Below are 21,353 nucleotides of genomic sequence, written 5' to 3'. Positions count from 1 at the left end.
AAAAAAAAAGTTTTAATTATTTTGAATCTGTTGTCTTTCCAACATTCTCCCATGGTATTTAACAAAAAAAAAAAGTTTTAATTATTTTGAATCTGTTGTCTTTCCAACATTCTCCCATGGTATTTAACAAAAAAAAAAGTTTTAATTATTTTGAATCTGTTGTCTTTCCAACATTCTCCCATGGTATTTAACAAAAAAAAAAGTTTTAATTATTTTGAATCTGTTGTCTTTCCAACATTCTCCCATGGTATTTAACAAAAAAAAAAGTTTTAATTATTTGGAATCTGTTGTCTTTCCAACATTCTCCCATGGTATTTAACAAAAAAAAAAGTTTTAATTATTTTGAATCTGTTGTCTTTCCAACATTCTCCCATGGTATTTAACAAAAAAAAAAAGTTTTAATTATTTTGAATCTGTTGTCTTTCCAACATTCTCCCATGGTATTTAACAAAAAAAAAAGTTTTAATTATTTGGAATCTGTTGTCTTTCCAACATTCTCCCATGGTATTTAACAAAAAAAAAAGTTTTAATTATTTTGAATCTGTTGTCTTTCCAACATTCTCCCATGGTATTTAACAAAAAAAAAAGTTTTAATTATTTGGAATCTGTTGTCTTTCCAACATTCTCCCATGGTATTTAACAAAAAAAAAGTTTTAATTATTTTGAATCTGTTGTCTTTCCAACATTCTCCCATGGTATTTAACAAAAAAAAAAGTTTTAATTATTTTGAATCTGTTGTCTTTCCAACATTCTCCCATGGTATTTAACAAAAAAAAAAGTTTTAATTATTTTGAATCTGTTCTCTTTCCAACATTCTCCCATGGTATTTAACAAAAAAAAAAGTTTTAATTATTTTGAATCTGTTCTCTTTCCAACATTCTCCCATGGTATTTAACAAAAAAAAAAGTTTTAATTATTTTGAATCTGTTGTCTTTCCGAAATTCTACTGCATCATTTGAAAAAATCTTGCAAGTTTAAATTATCTGGAATTATCTCCCATGATGAAGATTTTTTTTTTCTCAGATAGCTTAATGTTTTTGAATACGGTAACAAGACCAGTGAAGGGTTGCCATTCTTTATACATAACCCTGGTACCGCTCATTCTTGAGTATGTAATTCACACAACAAATTCTTATTCAACGGTTGCCAACAAGGATTTTCAAAAATTAAATGTCATCAAACAACAAAGGATGCAAGGAGACCTGATTCTGCCATACAGCATCATCAATGGGAGTTTTTCACCCCAACAGCCAATCGTGGCCTCCATGGCTATCAGCAAAAGATGTATCATTCTTATTTTTGTCTCAACTGAAGAAAGACATCATTCTGCGCAAGTTTCTGCTCCCTGGAACAAACTGCCAGAGGTTATGATAGTTACAATATACAGGTTTAGAAATTCAGACGCTTTGTAGATGCAATTTTGTCTTTCCACATGGATTGCAGCACTTGACTATTTTTTCGTCAGTAAAACTGATTGATTGATGTCTCTGAACTTTTGAGATGAGGATTCATGATTTGGATCATTCGGACTACTGTTCTCATCTTGAGTGTTATTCACACAATGTTTTGGCTGATGTAACCATCAACTTTCTTTAAGTGAATCTTGTTGAACATGTACAAAATCTATACCATAAATAAAATTCTAAATATCTCTGAAATATATTTGTTATAAATTTCAAACAAATAAAATATTTGCTTATTTTCCTAATATTACGTTGTGATTTGGCTTTCAAGCGCACTTGATGCATATTTTATTTTATTCAAATTAAAACGTTTCTACATCAACTCATACCCTTGATATTATTCTCGTGTTGCCTATGCACAGTTCAAACGTTTCAAAATACAATCGCCAGATACAACGCAAGGCTCTTTACAAACAGACTTTTCTTTCTCTAAATTTACAACATGGCAAGGAAGAAGAAAAGAAAAAAAAGAAAATTCCTTTTTTTCCCTGAAAGGTGTGAGTACCTAGATTGTCCTCATCTATATATGGTTCGTAACGAACAATGCCGAATCACACAAAAAGCCTGAAATAAGAGTTTTTGGGCCGTTTCGTGGATTTGTCAACAAAGTTAAGAATTTAGCACTGTCTGTATACAGTCGCAGTAACATCTTTTGGCATACGGATATGACTTGTGGCTCAATGGATAACGCGTCTGACTAAGGATCAGAAGATTTCAGGTTCGAATCCTGGCAAGTTCATAATAATTTTAACCATCATTTTATCCAACGTTTACTCATTATCCTTACTCTTAGTTAAGGTATTTTTGTTTTTTTCGATGATTTTGTTTTGTGCATACGGGAATTTCCCATATTCCAAGTTCACAAGGTAAGCGTTGATGGTAAGACGATGTTGAGTGTACTCGATGTTGTGTTTGACTTGGCATTGTGTACCAACGCGGCTGCGCCGCTAGTTTCAAATAAAACCCTTTATTTAATCAACGGGGGGGGGGGGTAATATGCTCTGGTTCCTTCAGCCATGACCAGGTAAAAATCTCAAATAATTTGCAATTGTATTTTTAGCATCGCCCACACTGAGGATTGAACCTCAGAAGAGTGTCACTTAGAACTGAATTTTACTTAGTACTTCATCCGTTATGCCATGGGTTCTTGTCCACAAAGGATAAAAATACTACTTGAGTGATATGTGGGACGTGTGTTCAAATTCATTCAGGTGTCCAGATGTTCTGAGGAAAAAAATAAATGTTGATGAACGAGTCAGACGTGCTGAGCATTGTCGATCAACAACTAGGATTAGTGAATTTTGTGTTAACAGTTATTATCAGAAAAGTTTTAAGCTGTTTCGGAACTAAGATTCAAACAAATAAAATTACTTTTTACTTACCTATCCCATGATGCAAGTCACTTCCTTCCATGAAATAGGTCTTCGTAATATTAAGGAAAGAAATATGCCGATTGTAAAATTATACTTAGTCATATGTTTTTGAAGTTAACTGTAAGGTTTCTTGGTTATGATTGAGAGGGTTTTGTTCCAGGATTAGTTATGATCAATAGAAAAGATTTTAGTCATGTGACGAGACAGATCAGATAGTTTAAATTACATAATCAGTTGCTGAAAATAGTTTAGAGGACATGTGAGAACGTGAGATCCAAAATATTGAGTGGTCATACCTCTATGGAAGGAGGATCCAACTAAAAACAACTCATAGTTAAAGAACTGGGTATATCAAGAAGATAATCTATATATATAAAAGCGAAAATGTATGTGTGTATGTATGTTCGCTTTTCCTCGATGTACCCCTCGCTAGTCTATAATATAAATCTCACCTGTCTGTTTAAATTTATGTATGTATTTATGTTTTTATGTCTGCCTAAAAATTTCAACAGAGGCGACGGATTTTCACGAGATCGGTATTATTTTAAAGCTCGATCCTTCAGACGACAAATATCGAAAAATTGGCCAAAAACATTAATTCCTTCACCCTCAACTGGACACTTTTCTACAGGGAGGGGTCGCTTTTTTCGCCGATATTTTTGAAAGTCATCGCCTCTCTTCGATTGTCTAGCCTTAATTAATATTTGTCATCCAAAGGGTTGAGCTTCAAAATGATACCGATCTCGTGAAAATCCGTCGCCTCTGTCAAAAGTTTTTACAAGACATACAAACATACATACATTCATACGTACATTCAAACAGACAGGTGAGATTTATATTATAGATTTTAGCAATTTAATTTTTTAAACCAATAAATATATCTTATTGCAGTAAAAATAATTCTTCAAGTCAATAAAAACAAATATCACTTTTTAAAAAGTTTTTGTCAACAGAGCAATATAACTTGCTTTGTGAACAATTTTTTTTTTTTTTTTACATAGGAGTCAACTTATCAAGGCCAGGAGGTCACTCGAGGATAAGGGTTAATGAGTGTACAGTAGACATTGAGACAATATCGTAATAATCGTTAGTCGTGGTAAATTGGATTACTTAAGGGGGACGGCTCATCAAGAATTTGAAAATGCATAAAGTTGCAATTTTTTATCTCAGCGTTATCAAATTAAGCGTTATATTTGTTGCTCGGACAAGTCCATTTTCTTTTAATATGTGTGAAAGGTGATAACGTACGTACACACATAAAGAACCTTAGCATATTATTATACAGACTTTTTTTATGTTGATATATTCTGTTTTTTCTTTTTTCAAATAGCAGTGTACTAACGCAACATGGATTGACGAGGATGTGAAAGATTGCCCTGGTAGGAAACACATTCCATTCATTCAACCATACAAGCAATGTAACAATTAGGTCTATGACAACAGAATATTCTTATCATTATTTTGACTCTCGAGTATATATCCGACACAGACACAGTTAATCAACCAAGAACCACGTCACTTTGTATAAAAGCATATAAGATATCAACGGATACACACTCGAGAGTCAAAACAATGAAAAGAATATGCTGTTGTCCTAACGCTAGCAATAATATGCTGTAAAGTACCTGTTTTACACTCTTTGTATAAAACTAAATTAAACTAAGTCCAAATTATGCCTGGCAGCTGTGTTCCAGAATCCAGGAATGAATTGTGTACATACAAACATATTCATAGACTTTCCAGAGATATTGGAAAATTTTGTCACCAATTAATTGGGTTGTCTTCCTAATAAATCTACGCAGAAATGTCCTTATGTACCTATTTACTATGCCTCCCCACGGGACAGAGTTAGACACCAGGGTCGTTTTTTAACGTGGAGAAAAGGTACAAAAATAAAAATTGTCTCAGTCGTGAAAGATTTCTCCTCCACCGAAAGAGAACAAGAAATGGAAGTGCAGCATCTGAAGAACAGATACTACACTTTGATCTTGACCAAAAGGCCAAGAAGAGAAAATAAAAACAAAAAATTGATCCATTCTTACTGTGCATTTAGAGATAAAAACTGATATTTCAAACTTTCCTTGGCCTTTTGTTCTGTTAATTTCATAGTAAACATTACTCAAGGTTCTAACCTCGACGGTCCTGGATATGACCTTAAACTATATCCGATGGTGAGGCCCCGGCTTGCGGACTTTTGGAAGTGTGGAGCCACCCCTTAATTCCCATTGCTCCCAGGTCCACTCTGACCTGGAGTGGTAGTACCTGTTAGGGTCCCAACTATAGAAACCGACTTAGAAAAAAAAAAAAAAAATATATATATTCTATCAAAATCTTTTCTTCAAAATCACTTGATTCGGCATCAAATAACTTGAAAAGGGTTGATATGGCGTAAAACAAAAACAACCAAATCTAACCTCGACAATCAGTCAGAGAGAAACTGGGCCATTTTGATGGCCTTTTTGCTGGCAGACTGATGCAAAATGTTCTGTGTAGCCCTAAGAGGTTTACCCTCCCAGGCCTTGCCTCCCGGCTTTCAGGAGGAGCAAGTTTATCGCTGGTTATTGTTGGTGTAGGTGCTCTTACTGGGAAATGTCAATAGATCTACTCAGACTTACTTTTGCAGGGAGTACTTCTCTTGGGCACTGACCCATTTTCCACCTTCCAACATTGTTTTACATCCTTTCATGATGGGAAAGTGGTAAATATTGGCCCTTTGGCAAGGAGCAAAGTGTAGTACCTATCCTGATACTATACTTCATCTTTTCTGTTCTTAGTCAGCAAACGAGCTCTCCTAGACTGAGGGAAATTTTTGTCCCAATCCAGAGTGCCTCTTTTTGAGAAGTTTAATTTTCTCAACATTAAAAACCAACCTTGTGTCATGGGGAAGCAAATAGAGGCTAAAAAAAATGTTATTTTAAAATCAAGCATGACACACAAGTCAAAGCTGCAATTTTTTTCATGAGGTCAAAACTATTGGGTTAGTAGAAACCAGCTTTTAGACACAAGCGACATACAAATTATCATACCGCTTGAACATGTAGTCTTGGGATTTTTTTTCCCCCCAAATATTAAGATTTTTTTTAAAACAAAGCCACAACACTAATATAGATTCATTGAATTAAAAATTTCAAACAGATACAACAAAAACATTAAATTAAGCCAAATATTTAATAACTAGACATTTTGCCCATTAAAAACAAGCAAAAATTATAGCCCGTTGATAGAATAAGTGCTTTATGCCAAAATGTGCTTTATTCCAAGTTGATTGTTGAATAGAGTTAAATTTGTGCTCATTTTTGCATTAAATACTAATCCCTATTAATCCTTTACTGCACATTAAATGGATACCATAATACTTAATTCGCTTCACCTTATCATAACAAAGGTTCATAGAAAACTTCAGCCAGATCAGCCCAGTAGCTTCAAAGAAAAAAAAAATGGAAGAGACAAAGACTAATAAAAATATAATAACGATTGTAGTATTTACTTTCACTGAGAAATTTAATTTCATCCATTAAAGCAATGAAACAGATCATTAGTATCTTTCTACACTAAAATTGTAAGCAGCAGCAGCAGCTTAAGCAATTGTTTAGTTTAATTGAAACGGCCAGGCATCGAGATGCTATCTCAGCATGTAAAGATTTAAGCATGACTCACCAACAAAAACACAAGAAAATTTTATTAAAAAAAACAAACTTTCTTTATTAAAGGATACAATTAATTTTGGCAGAGCTTTCTCTAAGTTCTGTTGGCATTTCAAGTCTTCCCAACTCATAACATCTTCCAGGAAAGTTTTTTGAGACATTCTGCTCAGGGTTTTTCTGCAATGAAAAAATTAAGTTAAAGATTTATTTTAATACAAACTAGCAAGGTTCACTGGTATTATCCTGGAATAGAAAATAGATGAGCTAAAAAAAAAAAGGGGAAAAGAAAACATGTACACATCCTTAGCCATATTATAACAATAAATATAATATAAAGAAAGGAAAAAAGACAAAATAATCAGTAACTGATTGACTGCTTAACCTTGTTTCAGCATTGTTTTTGAAACAACTAATAAGAATAAAAAAAATATTAGTTTTGACCACCACTTTCCCTGCATCAATTTTATCCTTGATGATGCCAAGAGAATTAACGCTACAGTAATTTTTTTAACAAGTTTGAGATTATATAGAATTTGATCATTTAAGGTTTGTAAGTGAATCTTCTGCAGATATTCAAACACACACGAACAGAAATAAAATGTTCCTTTTTATAATCTAACATATAAAGTTATCTTAACAAATTTTTCAAGACACACTTAACCCTTTCGTCAGTCCCGAACACGAGACAGACTTGACCCTTTCGGCGGTCCCGAACACGAGACAGACTTGACCCTTTCGGCGGTCCCGAACACGAGACAGACTTGACCCTTTCGGCGGTCCCGAACACGAGACAGACTTGACCCTTTCGGCGGTCCCGAACACGAGACAGACTTGACCCTTTCGGCGGTCCCGAACACGAGACAGACTTGACCCTTTCGGCGGTCCCGAACACGAGACAGACTTGACCCTTTCGGCGGTCCCGAACACGAGACAGACTTGACCCTTTCGGCGGTCCCGAACACTAGACAGACTTGACCCTTTCGGCGGTCCCGAACACGAGACAGACTTGACCCTTTCGGCGGTCCCGAGCACGAGACAGACTTGACCCTTTCGTCGGTCCCAAGCACGAGACAGACTTAACCCTTTCGTCGGTCCCAAGCACGAGACAGACTTAACCCTTTCGTCGGTCTGGAAGAAATACTCTGCTGGGCTATCTCCTGTACTCTCCAAACTCTTCAACAAATGCCTTACCAAATCTTACTTGCTAGAATGCTAGAAAAGTGCCTCCATTATATCAGTATTCAAGAATTCTGACAAAAAAAACTGACCCACTCAATTATCACCCCATCAGTCTTCTCCCCCTCGTCGCTAAAATTTTTGCATCTTTAATCAATCAAACACTAGTCCACCATTTTGTAAATGCTAAGCTTCTTTCTGACCAAAAGTATAGATTTAGACAAGCCTGTTCTACTGCGGATATTTTAACGATAATCTCTGAATGCATATGCCATGCACTGGATAAGGCAGGAGAAACCAAAGTGGAGAAACTTGATATATCCAAAGTCTTTGACAAGGTCCAACAAGACAGAATTCTTATGAAAATGAAATCCTATGCTTTCGGTCAATTTTGGGGTTAAAAGTAGTGACTTACCATGAAAATGCTTTAAGATACCAAAATGAAATGAAATATTCCCATTTTACCTCTAGGAAACTGTCTATCCTTGACTTATAGAATATTCCTAACACCTACATGCCCTCATTTATTATGAATGGTATGCCCTCATTCATTATGAATAGTATGCCTGGAAGCATTCTTTTCAACATAGTCTGACTCTACATTTAGGACACCAAGTTGTAATTTTTGTGTCTTTGAAGCCTTCATCTCGGTTCTTCCCACAAACAACACACATTTTTCGTTTTTTGTCTGAAATAGTCTCACAGAAGTGCCATACTGTGAATCTGGCTTGGTCATTACCCAAACTTGGACGACCTGCTCTTTTCCAATCAGTCCTTCAACCACACCAATCAAGAACTCGTGATGGGTCATTTTTTGCCCATCAATGTTTGGATTCATCTTTTACATTATGTAGGCATTTGTCATGAAGGCAATAAGCTTTAATCAATGTGGGGGGAACTCTTCATATCAGACAATTGCTATTCATTTGAGAACAAATAAATGAACTGGCCTGCAGCCAGACATTCATTTCTGTGCTTGCGTGAACTCATTCACTTACCTACCATTTCTGCAAGTCAACTTTTTGATTGAAATCGCTAAATTTGAACGCTTTTCACTTCCTGTCGCGTCATCATGGTGCAGCGGTAAACTCTCAGGTTTTCTTTCAATTTCTTTTCCGTCTTCGTGTCACGGGTTCGAGCCTGCTTGCCTGCCTACTACAACTTATTTTTCCCCTCAAACAAACACCCGGGCAATGCCGGGCACCGCCGCTAGTCTATAACATAAATCTAACCTGTTTGTTTAAATATATGTATGTCTGCCTAAATCTTTCGACAGAGGTGACAGATTTTCACGAGATCGGTATCTACCATTTTGTTTTTTTTTGTTTTTGCTCAACACACACCTCCAAACACCTGGGCAACACCGGGTACCCAGGCTAGTCTCGTAATAAATCAAAAAATATAAATCAAAAAATAAAATTATTTTTTATTATTATTTTATTTATTTGTTTATTTGTTAGAATCTTTTAAAAAATGTCCAATGAAGATGATGATCTTATTCCATTTTTTCGCCCTCTTACCCAATGATTTTTACCGTTTGTACAAAGAAGGGTGACAGATTGTGAAACAAGGGAGATTCTTTAGTAAATTTTTACGACGTGACCCAGTGTCATTTAACCCCTAAAAAAAAAAAAAATGATGATCTACCTTTTGTTTGGGGGGGGGGGGCAACTACATTTAAACGGCCTTTATAAATAACTAGTAATTCAGTCCGGCTTTGCTCGGGCCCTATGTACTGTTCATAACTTGCCCTACATGTGAATACACTTTATATAAGACCAGCGAGGGGTACCCGGCATTGCCCGGGTGTTTGGAGGTGTGTGTGGAAACTCCGGGGGTGGGGGGGAGTTAAAAAACAAAAAAAAAGTGTTTTGGTAGGTAAGTATGAGGATCGAACCCGAACCGTTAAGGCAAAGTTGTAAATTAAAGTGCGAAAAAAAAACGTGCGACGTTAACGATTGCCCAACCGCAAGATGCTAACGGAAACACGTTTGAATTTATTTAATTACTTGGATTTGGCAGGTGCCCGTTTTAATGAGTTAATGAGGTCAAGTTTGACTGCAGGATTTTTATTTTCCCAAGATGTTATAGGAAAAAGACTAACCCACATGCGGCGAGCGACAAATGTTGAATATTTATCTTCCCGAAATCGAGCAAATTAAATAGACAAGCGAGCTTCATTGTTAACTGTGAGATATTACGATTTATATGACATAAAAAGTTTTAAAAAGTTGTGAAGCGAGCGACTGCTTCTCTGAAAAAAGCCTTTTGTAGACATACAGGAAAAGTGAACACACAAACATACATTTTCGCTTTTATATAGATTTCAAATGTTTAGACCAAAAATTGTCTGAGTAATTTCGTAGGGACTGCATTGGTAATTTTTTTATAACTTGGACCCAAATTTTGACCCCTTAACATTTATTATTTTGGTCTCAAATCAAAATAAAAAGTTTTACCCATGGCCAAGTTACCTACATCTAAAATTTTAAGTCTTTAGACCCAAAATTGGCAGAGAAATTTGGTAGAATCTACAAAGGTCAACTCTTTTAACTTTGATGTTTTGGCAGCCAAATTTTTGTCAAAAAACTGGTTAAAATACTTGCCACATGTCTGAATACCCGTTATGCATAAATTTTAAATGTTTAGTCTCAAAATTGGCTGAGTAGTTTGCTAGACACCGCAAAGGTCAATTCTTTTGAACTTTGACCTCTTGGCAGCTCAAATTTTTTACCCAAACCATTTAAAAAGCTTGCCTTATCTCTGAATACCCTTTATGTAAAATTTCAAATGTTTAGACCAGAAATTGGCTGAGTAATTGGGTAGAGACCACAGAGGTAAACATTTTTAAACTTTGACCTCAATTTTGACCTCTTAACATTTATTTTTTGGGGTGCAAATCAAATTAAAAAGTTTGATCCATGTCCAAGTAACCTACATTTAAAATTTCAAGTGTTTAGACCTAAAATTGGCGGAGGAGTTTGGTAGAGTTTGACCGCTTAACAGCCAAATTTCTGGCCGAAAACTGATTAAAAAGATTTTCCCAACTCTCAATACCTCTTACGTCAAATCTCGAGTCTGTAGACTGAAAATTGACTGAGTTATTTGGTAGGGAAATGTACACAGACACACACGCACACACATTTTCATTTTTATATATATACTAGCAGTTTCTCCTGGCTTTGCTCAGGCTCTATATACTGTTCATAACTTTATGTGCATATGTATATATTAAAAAGTGTGAATTTGTTCGGTAATGCCTTTCTATATAATAGTCTTCCTTAACTAACATAGAGAAAAGTTGGTAGAGACCGTGGAGGTCAAATTATTTTTAACTTTGATCCCAATTTTAACCTCTTTTGTTTTGAGCTCAAATCAAATTAAAAAGTTTGATCCATATCCAAGTAACCTATACCTAAAAGTTCAAGTGTTTAGACCCAAAATTGGCGGAGGAGTTTGGTAGAGCTCTCAAAGGTCAAATCGTTGAACTTTAACTCCCTTAACAGCCAAATTTCTGGCCAAAAACCGGTTAAAAACAGTTTTTCAAATCTCAATACCTCTGTCAAATCTCGAGTCTGTAAACCGAAAATTGACAGAGTTATTTGGTAGGGAAGATATATAGATAGATTTGAAAGGAGAAATTTTGGAGAAAACACAAAATTTAACATTTTAAAGTGGGGGATCGCTTTTCTATATAAATTTAATGTAAAATGAACATCCACTTTTTGGCCACCTAGCGTTCAACGAGACATGTCACCCCTAGCATTTTTTCAAGTTTGCGATTGAGGGGTGTGCGGGAGGGAGGTAAACATGACAAATTCAAATTTTTTTGTATGTGTGTGGGGGGGTTAAATCTGAAACATAAAATAACACGATAAATTTATATTTTTTTATTTATGAGACCATTCTGTACTTTCACCTAACAATTTCATAAACAAAACGGGTCCCACAACACGACAAATTCAATTTTTTTTTTTTTCGCGTGGGAGGGTATTAAATTTGAAACACAAAATAATGATTAATTTCATTAAAATTTTTAGGGTGTTTTTTTTTTGTTGGAGGGATGGCGGGTAAATTTGAAACATAAAATAACACGATAAATTGACTTAATTTTCGGTAAATGTGGTCTGGTAGACCAACACACAACCTACCTTTAAAAACTTGTTTTCTAAGGTATTCAAGTGTGCTGAAAACGAATATCGCATTTAAAATTGAGGCCGGCAACTAGTTTTCACGACATTGCAAGCATACTTTTCCGCATGTTATGTCGCCATGTGAAGTAGCGGCCATATTTGTTTATGCCACGTGCAGAAACGATGGGACGACGTAATGAAATTACAAGATAATTCGGAGCTAATCTTTTTTTATTATTATTAAAAATAACTGAAAAAGAAAAGACAATAATAAATAAATTAAAACATTGATATTTTTGTTTGCGTAAGCACGCACAAACTTTTTTATTAATCCCCCCTCTCACCAAAAAACAAATTAATTAAATTTATCATTATGTGTTTCCAATGTAATTCTACCTCTCCCCCCTCCCACCTCCGTCGCAAAAAAAAAAAAAAACAAATTGAATTTAGCATCCATATTATTTGGATTCATCTTGTGTGATTTTTCACAAAATTTCGATCGATATAACCTCCAACCTTCTCCAGGTGTATCTTGTCAAACTCGGGAATGTTTCCGCCGAACTCGGGAATTTAGATAGAATTTCGAACGGAACCCTTTATTTACTTCACGGGGGTAGCATGCTCTTGTTCTGTCAGCCATGACTGGATAGAGTAATTCGCAATTGTATTTTTTGGTTACCCCACACTGAGGATTGAACCTTCAACCTTCAGGAGAATATCACTTTTGACAAATGATTTTTCCAAGTACTCTAACCACAGCGTCAGAGATCCTTGCAGACAATACTAGTACAAATTTTAGAAGCCTTAGACCTATTTTTATTTCTAGTTGTAAATATTACTATTTTTTACTAATTACTACTATATATTAACATATATCTATCTATATTTTATACTTATATTTTTAAAAAATATTTATTAACATCTATCTATATATTATATTTGGTACTCTTGCATAATTTGACCCGGATCCTCGTGATTTCCCGTCAAGCCCAGATCAGGTGAGACCGGCAATCATCGGTGACAACCGATCAGTGTAACAGACGCAGTCTAAGGAAAAAAGCAAAACAAAACGGAAAAAAAAAAAAAAACCCTTAAAATTTTCAAATAATAACAAGAAACCTACCTTTAAAAAACAAATATGTTTATTTAATTTATTGTAGTATTCTTTTTTTATAATTATCAACAAGAAGTTTTTGTTTTTTTAATTTATCTGCAAAAAAAGGTTCATTACCGGTATAACTGTTAGATGTAGGTACAATTTTTTGTTTCATTTTTTTTTTTTTTTTTGCATAATATTTATCAGCAACAAGTTTTTTTTTTTTCGTTTTTTTTTAATTTATCTGCAAAAAAAAAAGTTGTTCACCCGTATAATTTTTAGGTGTAAGGACAATTTTTTGTTTAATTATTAGTATTATTTTTTTTTTATCAAAAATATTGATTTTTTTTTTTTTTTTTAGTCAGAAACGACTGTTGTACCCGGCAGAATATATTTTTTTATTATTGGAAGGAGGGTTTCGGCGTTTTGATTTGGTACAGTGACCAAAAAACCCTCTTACGTTATGTTTTCTTCGAATAAGGATTTGTCAATTTCTACAGTGTGCCCCTGGGCCTCCTATCTGCCGGGGATTAGTAATACTCCTGACAAATTTCCCTCAGAAAGTTCTTCCAATCTGTGTACGTGTGTTCGGATATAACACCGCATTCTCTCTTAATATTTTTTTTAGTGTCACCATTTCGAAGGCCAATAAATAGATTATTTTCACTATTGTTGCAATATCCAAATTGGAACGTGCAAAAAACGATCCTGTGCGCAATGACACCCACTACACTGACCACTGGTACACCGCCAGGAGTAGCCATCCTTTCCGCAATTTCTTTTATTTAGTAAACATTTATGATTACATTTCTTGCATCTCATTCTTTGGGAAAGCAATTTCTTTTCCTGACAAAAGGAAATTGTCTGCACTGGTGTTTCCATTTGTTTTTCAAGCATGCACAGATTTATTTCCATGAGTGTCAATTTTTTCAGTAGTTACTTTCTTCCAATTCGACTGTCGTTTGCTTACAGTTACAAACTAAAGTCGGATTAGTGTTTTTGCGATATGTTTTAAATGAATTCAATTATTCAATGGGTGAATGAACCCTTTCTCGGGATCAACGGCCAACTAGCACCATGTGTGTTTGTATGTGTGTGTTGGGGTGGAGAGGGCTCCCATAAGCCGTGATGAAGGCAACCTTTCTAGAAGCAAATCATAAAGCAGGAGACCAGTTCCCGCATTAAGCTGGTCTGCAGTTTAATTTGTTGCTGGCTATCTTGCTCTTGCTTGTTGCTGGATCTCAACATTTTGAACCGAGAGAGAGACTTAGCTGTCGTACAAAGCTAAGACTCTGTAACATCATCTGTGTATAGATACTCCCTCAGGCATTTGTCTATTAAAATGGTCCTGTGGCGATGGAAGTCATTTTTGGGCTCATGAACTTTAAGTGTCTGAGGGAGTGGCACTCGTCTGATAAGACGCTGCAATCATCATCATCATCATATATATATATATATATATATATATATATTAATGTTTTTACTTATCACTTGTATACTATTGTTTATAATTACCGATTCCTATATCGTATTAAATTCTATACCAGGTCTACTTAGTAGTTGGTTATTCCCCAGCATATGCGCTGCGTTTTTTTTCTTTTTTCTTTTTTCTTTTTTTTTTTTTTTTTTTACATGGGGGTCACCACTTATCAAGGCCCAGAGGCCACTCAGAGATAAGGGTTATTGCGTGTACAGTAATCAATGAGATAGTATTGTAGTAATCATTAGTATTGGAGATTTTATAGAGTGTCTTACTTAAGGGGGCGATTTGTCAGGAATTTGTTTATGTTGGACTTATAGACATCCAAGTTGTAGTCAGGTGGGAAACAGGCAAGCAGAAGAGAGTTCCACAATCGTGCACTTCTGAGAAAGAAGCTTTGTTCATGGAATCTACGTTTGGATTTAGGCACAGATAAAGAGTGAGGAAAATTATTGACAGTAGTTTCAGCCAGACGGATGTTTCTCGTGAAAGATTGGCGAGGGGGGAGCAGAGATTGGAGCTCAGACGAGCACTTGCCATGGAAATAACGATAAAACAAAGACAGGCTCGCAATGTCTCTCCTGTGGGAGAGAGGTTGCAGGGAAGAGAAAAGGGCATCCCCCACCAAACCACGAAGTCTATTTTGTACTCTGTCAAGGCAGGATAGGCTGTTTTTAGCAGCTCCTGCCCAGATGTGGCAGCAGTACTCCATCCTTGGACGTACTTGGCTTTTATACAGATAGAGAATTGCATCAGTAGTGAGATGTCTTCTGGAGCGGTAGAAGGATCCTACCATTTTCCCAGCGTCCCTGGCAACAGATTTGATGTACGTGTTCCATTTAAGATCAGGAGTAATTGTCAAGCCCAGAAGCTTATCAAAACATGGAGCCTCCCCAAGACTAGAGCTATCCATTTCAATTGATGCCAGATGGGGATCAGAGTGTTGATGATGTAAAGATAGAAGCTTGGTTTTGAATGCATTAAAAGTGACCAGCCACATCTTTCCCCATTGTACCACACGCAAGATCAAGGGAGAGAGAATTAGAGAGAACTTTGTCATTTATGGCCTTTGATGTGTTACCATAGATGGTTGTGTCATCAGCATAGATGTCAACGAATGATTTAAGTATGTGTTTAGAGAGATCATTGATGTAGATCAGGAAGAGAGTTGGGCCCAGGATGGACCCTTGAGGGACTCCAGCATTAATACTGCAGGACTGATTTTTGTCCATCAACCACTACTCTTATGAGCCTATCAGAGAGAAATGATTTAATGATAGAGAGAACATTCCCAGTTATACCGTAGCTGGAAATCTTGTGAAGTAGGCCTTGTCCAAGGCCTTTGATATGTCAAGAGCAACTGCCCTGGAAAGGAAACCTTTATCAAGAAATTCACTAATCCTATGTGATATAACCGTTAGTACATCTGCTGTAGATCTTGCAGAGCGGAAACCATATTGCATGTCACTAAGAAGGTTGTTTCTGTTGAGGTGGTTTACTACTTCTTTATTTAATATGGATTCCAACAACTTACTCATGACACAGAGGAGACTTATTGGTCTGTACGGAGAGGGAGATGACTTTTCACCTGAATTCTTAAATACAGGGCATACTGGTGAGGTTTTCCAGGGTGTTGGAAAGCACTTCTCCTTAAGGCAATGCTTAGACAGTTTTGTAAGTATGGGGTCAAGTTCTGGTTGGAGCTTTTTCAGCACTATAACTGGAATGCCGTCAGGGCCAGTTGCTTTACTGAAATCAAGGTTCTTGATTAGCTTGGCAACTTCACGCACAGATATTTGTATGCAGTCGTCTTACACCCCACCGTTCCTCTCTGTTTATAATTTTTACTTCATCCCATAATGGCAGATGGTTTCCTTTTTCCTTACAGATATGGTCAGCTATACCTGACTTTTCAGCTTCTCCACGTACTACGGCTTTTCGAAGTTCTTCTATAACTGTACTTTCAACAGACTCTTAAATACTGTCCTTATGTCATATGGATTACATATTCGTTAAAGTTTTTCAGACAAGCCCTTCATATATGGTATACAAACTGTGGTGAGTTTCTGAATGGTGTCCTTTTGTGTCTGGTCCAGATTTCTTGGAGCTGATGCCATGCTCTCTGGATAGTTGTATCGGTGGAGATTTTCTCTTAAACTTTCCATCTCCTCTTGATATGCACTGATGTTACTACATATTGCTTTTGCTCGGTGTTGTAGGCAACCGACGATTCCTTTTTTTTTTACATTATATGGATGGTGGGAGTTGAAGTTTAGGTACTGACATAAACCCCTGATAAGTGCGGGTTATCAGCACATCTAGGAATGATAATTTATTGTTATGTTCTTTTTTCATCGTGAACTATATAATTGGACGGATCGAGTTCACATGGTCTAGTAATGTTTGAACATCGTCCTGATTGTGCCAGAGTATGAACGTGTCATCTACATATCACAACCACATTGTTGGCTTTAGTGGTGTTGATCCTAACACCATTTCCTTAAAGTATACCAAGTATGCAATGGCCAGTACCAGAGAGAATGGTTATCCAATCGCCAGACCTTCTTTCTGCAAATATATATAAGATCACATCTACACAAAAGATCAACATTTCTATTATAATGTCAATTGGGATGCAAGTGCATTCTTTCGTCCGATGTCAGTTTTTCCCGTACCACTCTCATCAGCGGGTACTTTCGTGAACAGACTCACAACATCTAGACTCACCATCTGGTTGGAATGAGTGGGAGCATTGTTTATTATTTTCACAAAATTCCATTTCAGGAACGTTTCTGACGAACTCTGGAATTTGGAGTTCGACAGAAACATTCCCAAGTTGGACAAGATACACCTGAAGAAGGTCGGAGGTTACATCGACTGAAATGTTGTAAAACTCACACTCAAGATGAGAACTAGGCACCTCCAAAAGTCACCACAGAATTACGCCACCATATGTAAAACGATGTAACTTTATTATAAATTAATATTATTAATATAACTTTTGTACCTTTTAAAAGAAGGGAAAAATAAACCAGTAATAATTTTAAAAAAATTTTTTCAACGTACGAAAATAATGAAATTGCGAGATGAAAATCGTGTTTACATAATTGGCGCTTTAAAATAACGTTTCTATTTAGTAAGCATTCCGAACGTGAAAACATACCCGTGTTTAATAAATCTAGCAAAAATCAACTACTGGTCAGATTTTCGTGAAATTTTCGATACTTATCCATTTTAGAATGAAATTACATATAAAAGGAAGTTTCCCTAAAATATACGAGGGGAATTTTTTTTTTTTTTTTAGTGTGTGTCCGTCCCCCCCCCCCTATATTTATTTTTTCGAAATTTGAAGAAAACATATTTAAATCTATTGTAATTTCTATTTATTATGAAACATAAGAGTTCAAATAAGTAAAAAATATTTATTTTAAAAAAATTTAAATACATGTATTGAACAAAAACCTTGAAGTTGCAATTAAAAAAATGATATAAATATAATATCATTATGACTGTTTTAAATAGCGTTTTTTCTAATTAATAAATACTATAATCAATTGAATTGCCAAGAAAAAGAAACTTCCTAAAAATTAATTAATTTTTAAAAGATTAAAACGATTAAAATTCCATTATTTCAAAATGTTCCATTACAACATGGATTTTTAATTAATTGTGTTTAAATTTTTTTTTTATATATTAAGTTTTAATATAAACATGACTCTTGTCAGCTATTTTATTGCTAGATTAAAACCGATTTGAAAATATTATTGCACAAATATTACGCATTTTGTAGGCCCCCGCCCCTCATATTTTGTTTGTCACTTTTTACCAAACAAAAGTATGGAAGCCGAACATGAACATTCAGTAAAACCGTATTTCATATTTAATATACAAATGTTTATAATATTATTAATCATTAAACTGTAAATCTTAAAACCTAACAAAATTATAACAAAGATTAATTGCAGTTTGAAAAAGATAAACAAAGGTTTTAAAAAATCATTAAGTCGCTTCTGCTTTTCCATAGTTCGTATAGTTAACACAAGTCTGACGTCATAGGATCATGCGCTCCTTTTTTCACATTCGTTTGGCAGTGCTTAATGAGAACACTAGTCTGATGGATCCAAATAACACGAATAACCAATCCTCATCTCAAAAATTCAGAAACGCAAATTTGTCGTGTTTTGCCGCCTTCCCTCCCCCCTCAATCACCAAACGTGAAAAAAACGCTAGGGGTGATAGGTCTCGTTGAGCGCCAGGTGGCCCAAAAGTGGGTGCTCATTTTACGTTAAATGTATATAAAAAAGTGATCCCCAACTCTAAAATGTTAAATTTTGTATTTTTCAAAATGTCTTCTTTCATATTATTTATAAAGGCCGTTTAAACGTAATAGGCAAAAAAAAAAAAAAAAAAAAAACAGTAGATCTTCATTTTTTAGGGGTTAAACTGAGTCACGTCGTAAAAATTTACCGATTCTTTTTATTAAATTGTTAGGTGAAAGTACAGAATAGTTACAAAACAACCCTTCATGTTTAGAATAGCTTTCTAAATAATAACGTTATTATTTCAGCGCGGTACAATAACAGCATAAGTAGGTACCAACGAACTGATTACACGTTTTAAAGTGAATAAAACCACTACAAACTTTTCCAGATAGGTAGAAGAGTAAGTTATCTTGCCTTTGATAACATTTATTTGTTATATATTTGATTTTTGACAACTTTTTTGAATCTATGTGTACAGTAACACAAACCCGTAATATAATTTAATTAAAATTTGAATGTTTTTCGGTTGTTTTCGTAAATTTATAAAAAACATTTTTTTTTTAATTAAAAAAAGGGGTGCTCATAGTGCACTGATCTGCGCTATTTTTTAAATCGTATTTCCAAGTTTAATTAAAGTTTTATGATGTTTTTTTTTTTTTATTCAATTGTAGGGTCAAAGTATAGAATAGGTACAAAACACCCTCCCCTACGCATGTTAAGAATGGCTTTTAAATAGGCACCGCCAAAACTGGCCCCCACACACATACACATTAAAAACCAAGCTCATACAAATGCTCAGCATTATTAATACATTGAAATTTTCGTCACTGAAAAATAAGTTGTTTTTTTTTTGGCTTTTTGGTCTTCCATAGTTTTCTTTTTATCAAGAACAAATGTAAAGTTTGTAAACAGTAATCAAATCGACTCGAAGTAACTGGTTGCCTTTATGAATAAGTGGAATTATTTGAAATCCAGGTACTTATACTATAATATTTTTGCATATTCTCATAGAAAATCACCCTAAATCTTAGTTAGACAAGAAATAAAAAATTAATTCTTTGGCAGCCATCTTTTTTACGCGCGTGCAATGTCAGTTATAGATGAGTAGATTTGTTTATGGCGCGCGCACGCGCGTAAAAAGATGGCCGCCAAATAATACAGTGCATAATACAACTTTTTATACCTTGATAACTACTTATTTCTGCAAATTTTCAACGCGATTTTCGTATTTAGCATAGTCGAAAACCTTTAAAAGTCGTCATTTAAAAGAAAATTGTGGAGGTGGACCTAATCTGAAAATTTGCCCCTTTTTTTCTAATACTACGTTATATTTAATAATAATAATAATAATAATAATAATAATAATTGTTACTAAATTAAATCTTTGTGGATATTTGGGTATTATTATACAAACACCGTGTTAGGGTTAGGGTTAGGGTTTAGGGTTAGGGTTAATTCGCTGTCACGGTGTTTGTATAAATTTACCGATATTTGTTCATTTTTGTTACGAGATTTAAATTGCAAATGTATTTTTTTCTTGGCCTTTTGGTCAAGATCAAAGTGTAGTATCTGTTCTTGCTGCACTTCCATTTCTTGTTCTCTTTCGGTGGAGGAGAAATCCTTCACGACTGAGACAATTTTTATTTTTGTACCTTTTCTCCACATTAAAAAAAAACGACCCTGGTGTCTAATTCTGTCCCGTGGGGAGGCATAGTAAATAGGTACAAATTAAATGAATGACGCTTGAAAGCGAGAACTTGGGTTGGGAAGCTGAAAATGTACACAACTCCATTTATTTTCTTATTGATAAAAACTTTCGAGTGCAAAATCGAAGATCTTATTTATTCTCAAGATTTTAAAAATAAAAATAAACGATCAAAGTTTGTTCGGTTTTTCGATCGATGAAATACATTGAAGAAAGGAAAGTAAACATTTTATTCAATAAAAATATACAAAATATGAGAAACGAAGAAAATATTTTCAAGATTAACACCAAAAAGAATACATTTAAACTAGAAAGTTATTTAAAATAATTAATGATTATTTAAATGGATTATAATCGAACATACCTTTTATGTCAGCGAATAAGGAGAAATATAAAGTAGGAAAACATTTGCAAAAAATTGAAGTTGCCGCCTTATGCAGCCATGATAGAAATTTGGGTTTGCTGAAAAGTCGAAACGAAATGGACGAAAAGAAACGAATTAGTGATCACATTTCATTTTTTATTATATCTTATAAGAATAAACTGAACATTTTTCGGTTAAATTTTACAAAAATATTTACAAAATTAACTATACGTAAACTGATTTAAATTGCTGTTTTTTTTACAAGACTATACTAAAATATTAATCGGCGCTTCTACAAATGGAGTTTTCAAATAAAACAAAAACAATGGTTTCTACTGATTTTTTTTTTTTTTTTTTACATAGGCATCAGTATCACCACTTATCAAGGCCAAGAGGCCACTCGATGATAAGGGTTAAAGAGTGTACAGCAGAAATTGGACAATATAGTAACCGTTAGTAATGGAGATTCGATGAATTTGTTAACTTATATGGAACGGCTCATCAAAAACTTGTTTACGTTAGACTTGAAGACAACCATATTGTAGTCAGCTGGAATTCTAATTCTAATAAATTACAATGGTAGCTTCCAAATTATGCAGTCGAAATTACCCGCATATTACTGAATTATTAAAAAAATTAAAAAAAAACTTTAATCGT

The 21,353-nt window shown here is 34.6% G+C and overlaps 1 protein-coding gene and 2 pseudogenes across 1 annotated transcript in view; 1 reads left to right on the top strand and 2 right to left on the bottom strand.

The window, feature by feature from the left end:
- The window catches only part of LOC145239966 (FIGNL1-interacting regulator of recombination and mitosis-like), a 119,776-nt gene extending 98,952 nt beyond the window's left edge, over positions 1 to 20,824 (bottom strand). The window contains exons 1-3 of the mRNA XM_080103553.1: positions 20,697 to 20,824; positions 6,552 to 6,657; positions 2,846 to 2,885 (exon numbers count right to left, since the gene is read on the bottom strand). Of these exons, the coding sequence (XP_079959679.1) occupies positions 2,846 to 2,885; positions 6,552 to 6,641 (130 nt within the window). The 5' untranslated portion in view covers positions 6,642 to 6,657; positions 20,697 to 20,824. The remainder of the gene's footprint in view (positions 1 to 2,845; positions 2,886 to 6,551; positions 6,658 to 20,696) is intronic.
- Positions 4,716 to 4,848, bottom strand: LOC145240504 (U2 spliceosomal RNA; annotated as a pseudogene).
- LOC145240571 (U2 spliceosomal RNA) lies at positions 20,156 to 20,284 on the top strand (annotated as a pseudogene).
- Positions 20,825 to 21,353: the final 529 nt, after the last annotated feature.

Source organism: Euprymna scolopes, chromosome 19 (genome assembly GCF_053919585.1).
Source record: "Euprymna scolopes isolate OS-2025 chromosome 19, ASM5391958v1, whole genome shotgun sequence".
Lineage (NCBI taxonomy): Eukaryota > Metazoa > Mollusca > Cephalopoda > Sepiida > Sepiolidae > Euprymna > Euprymna scolopes.
Note: the sequence above shows the minus strand (reverse complement) of the source record. Positions and strands in the feature narration are given on the sequence as shown.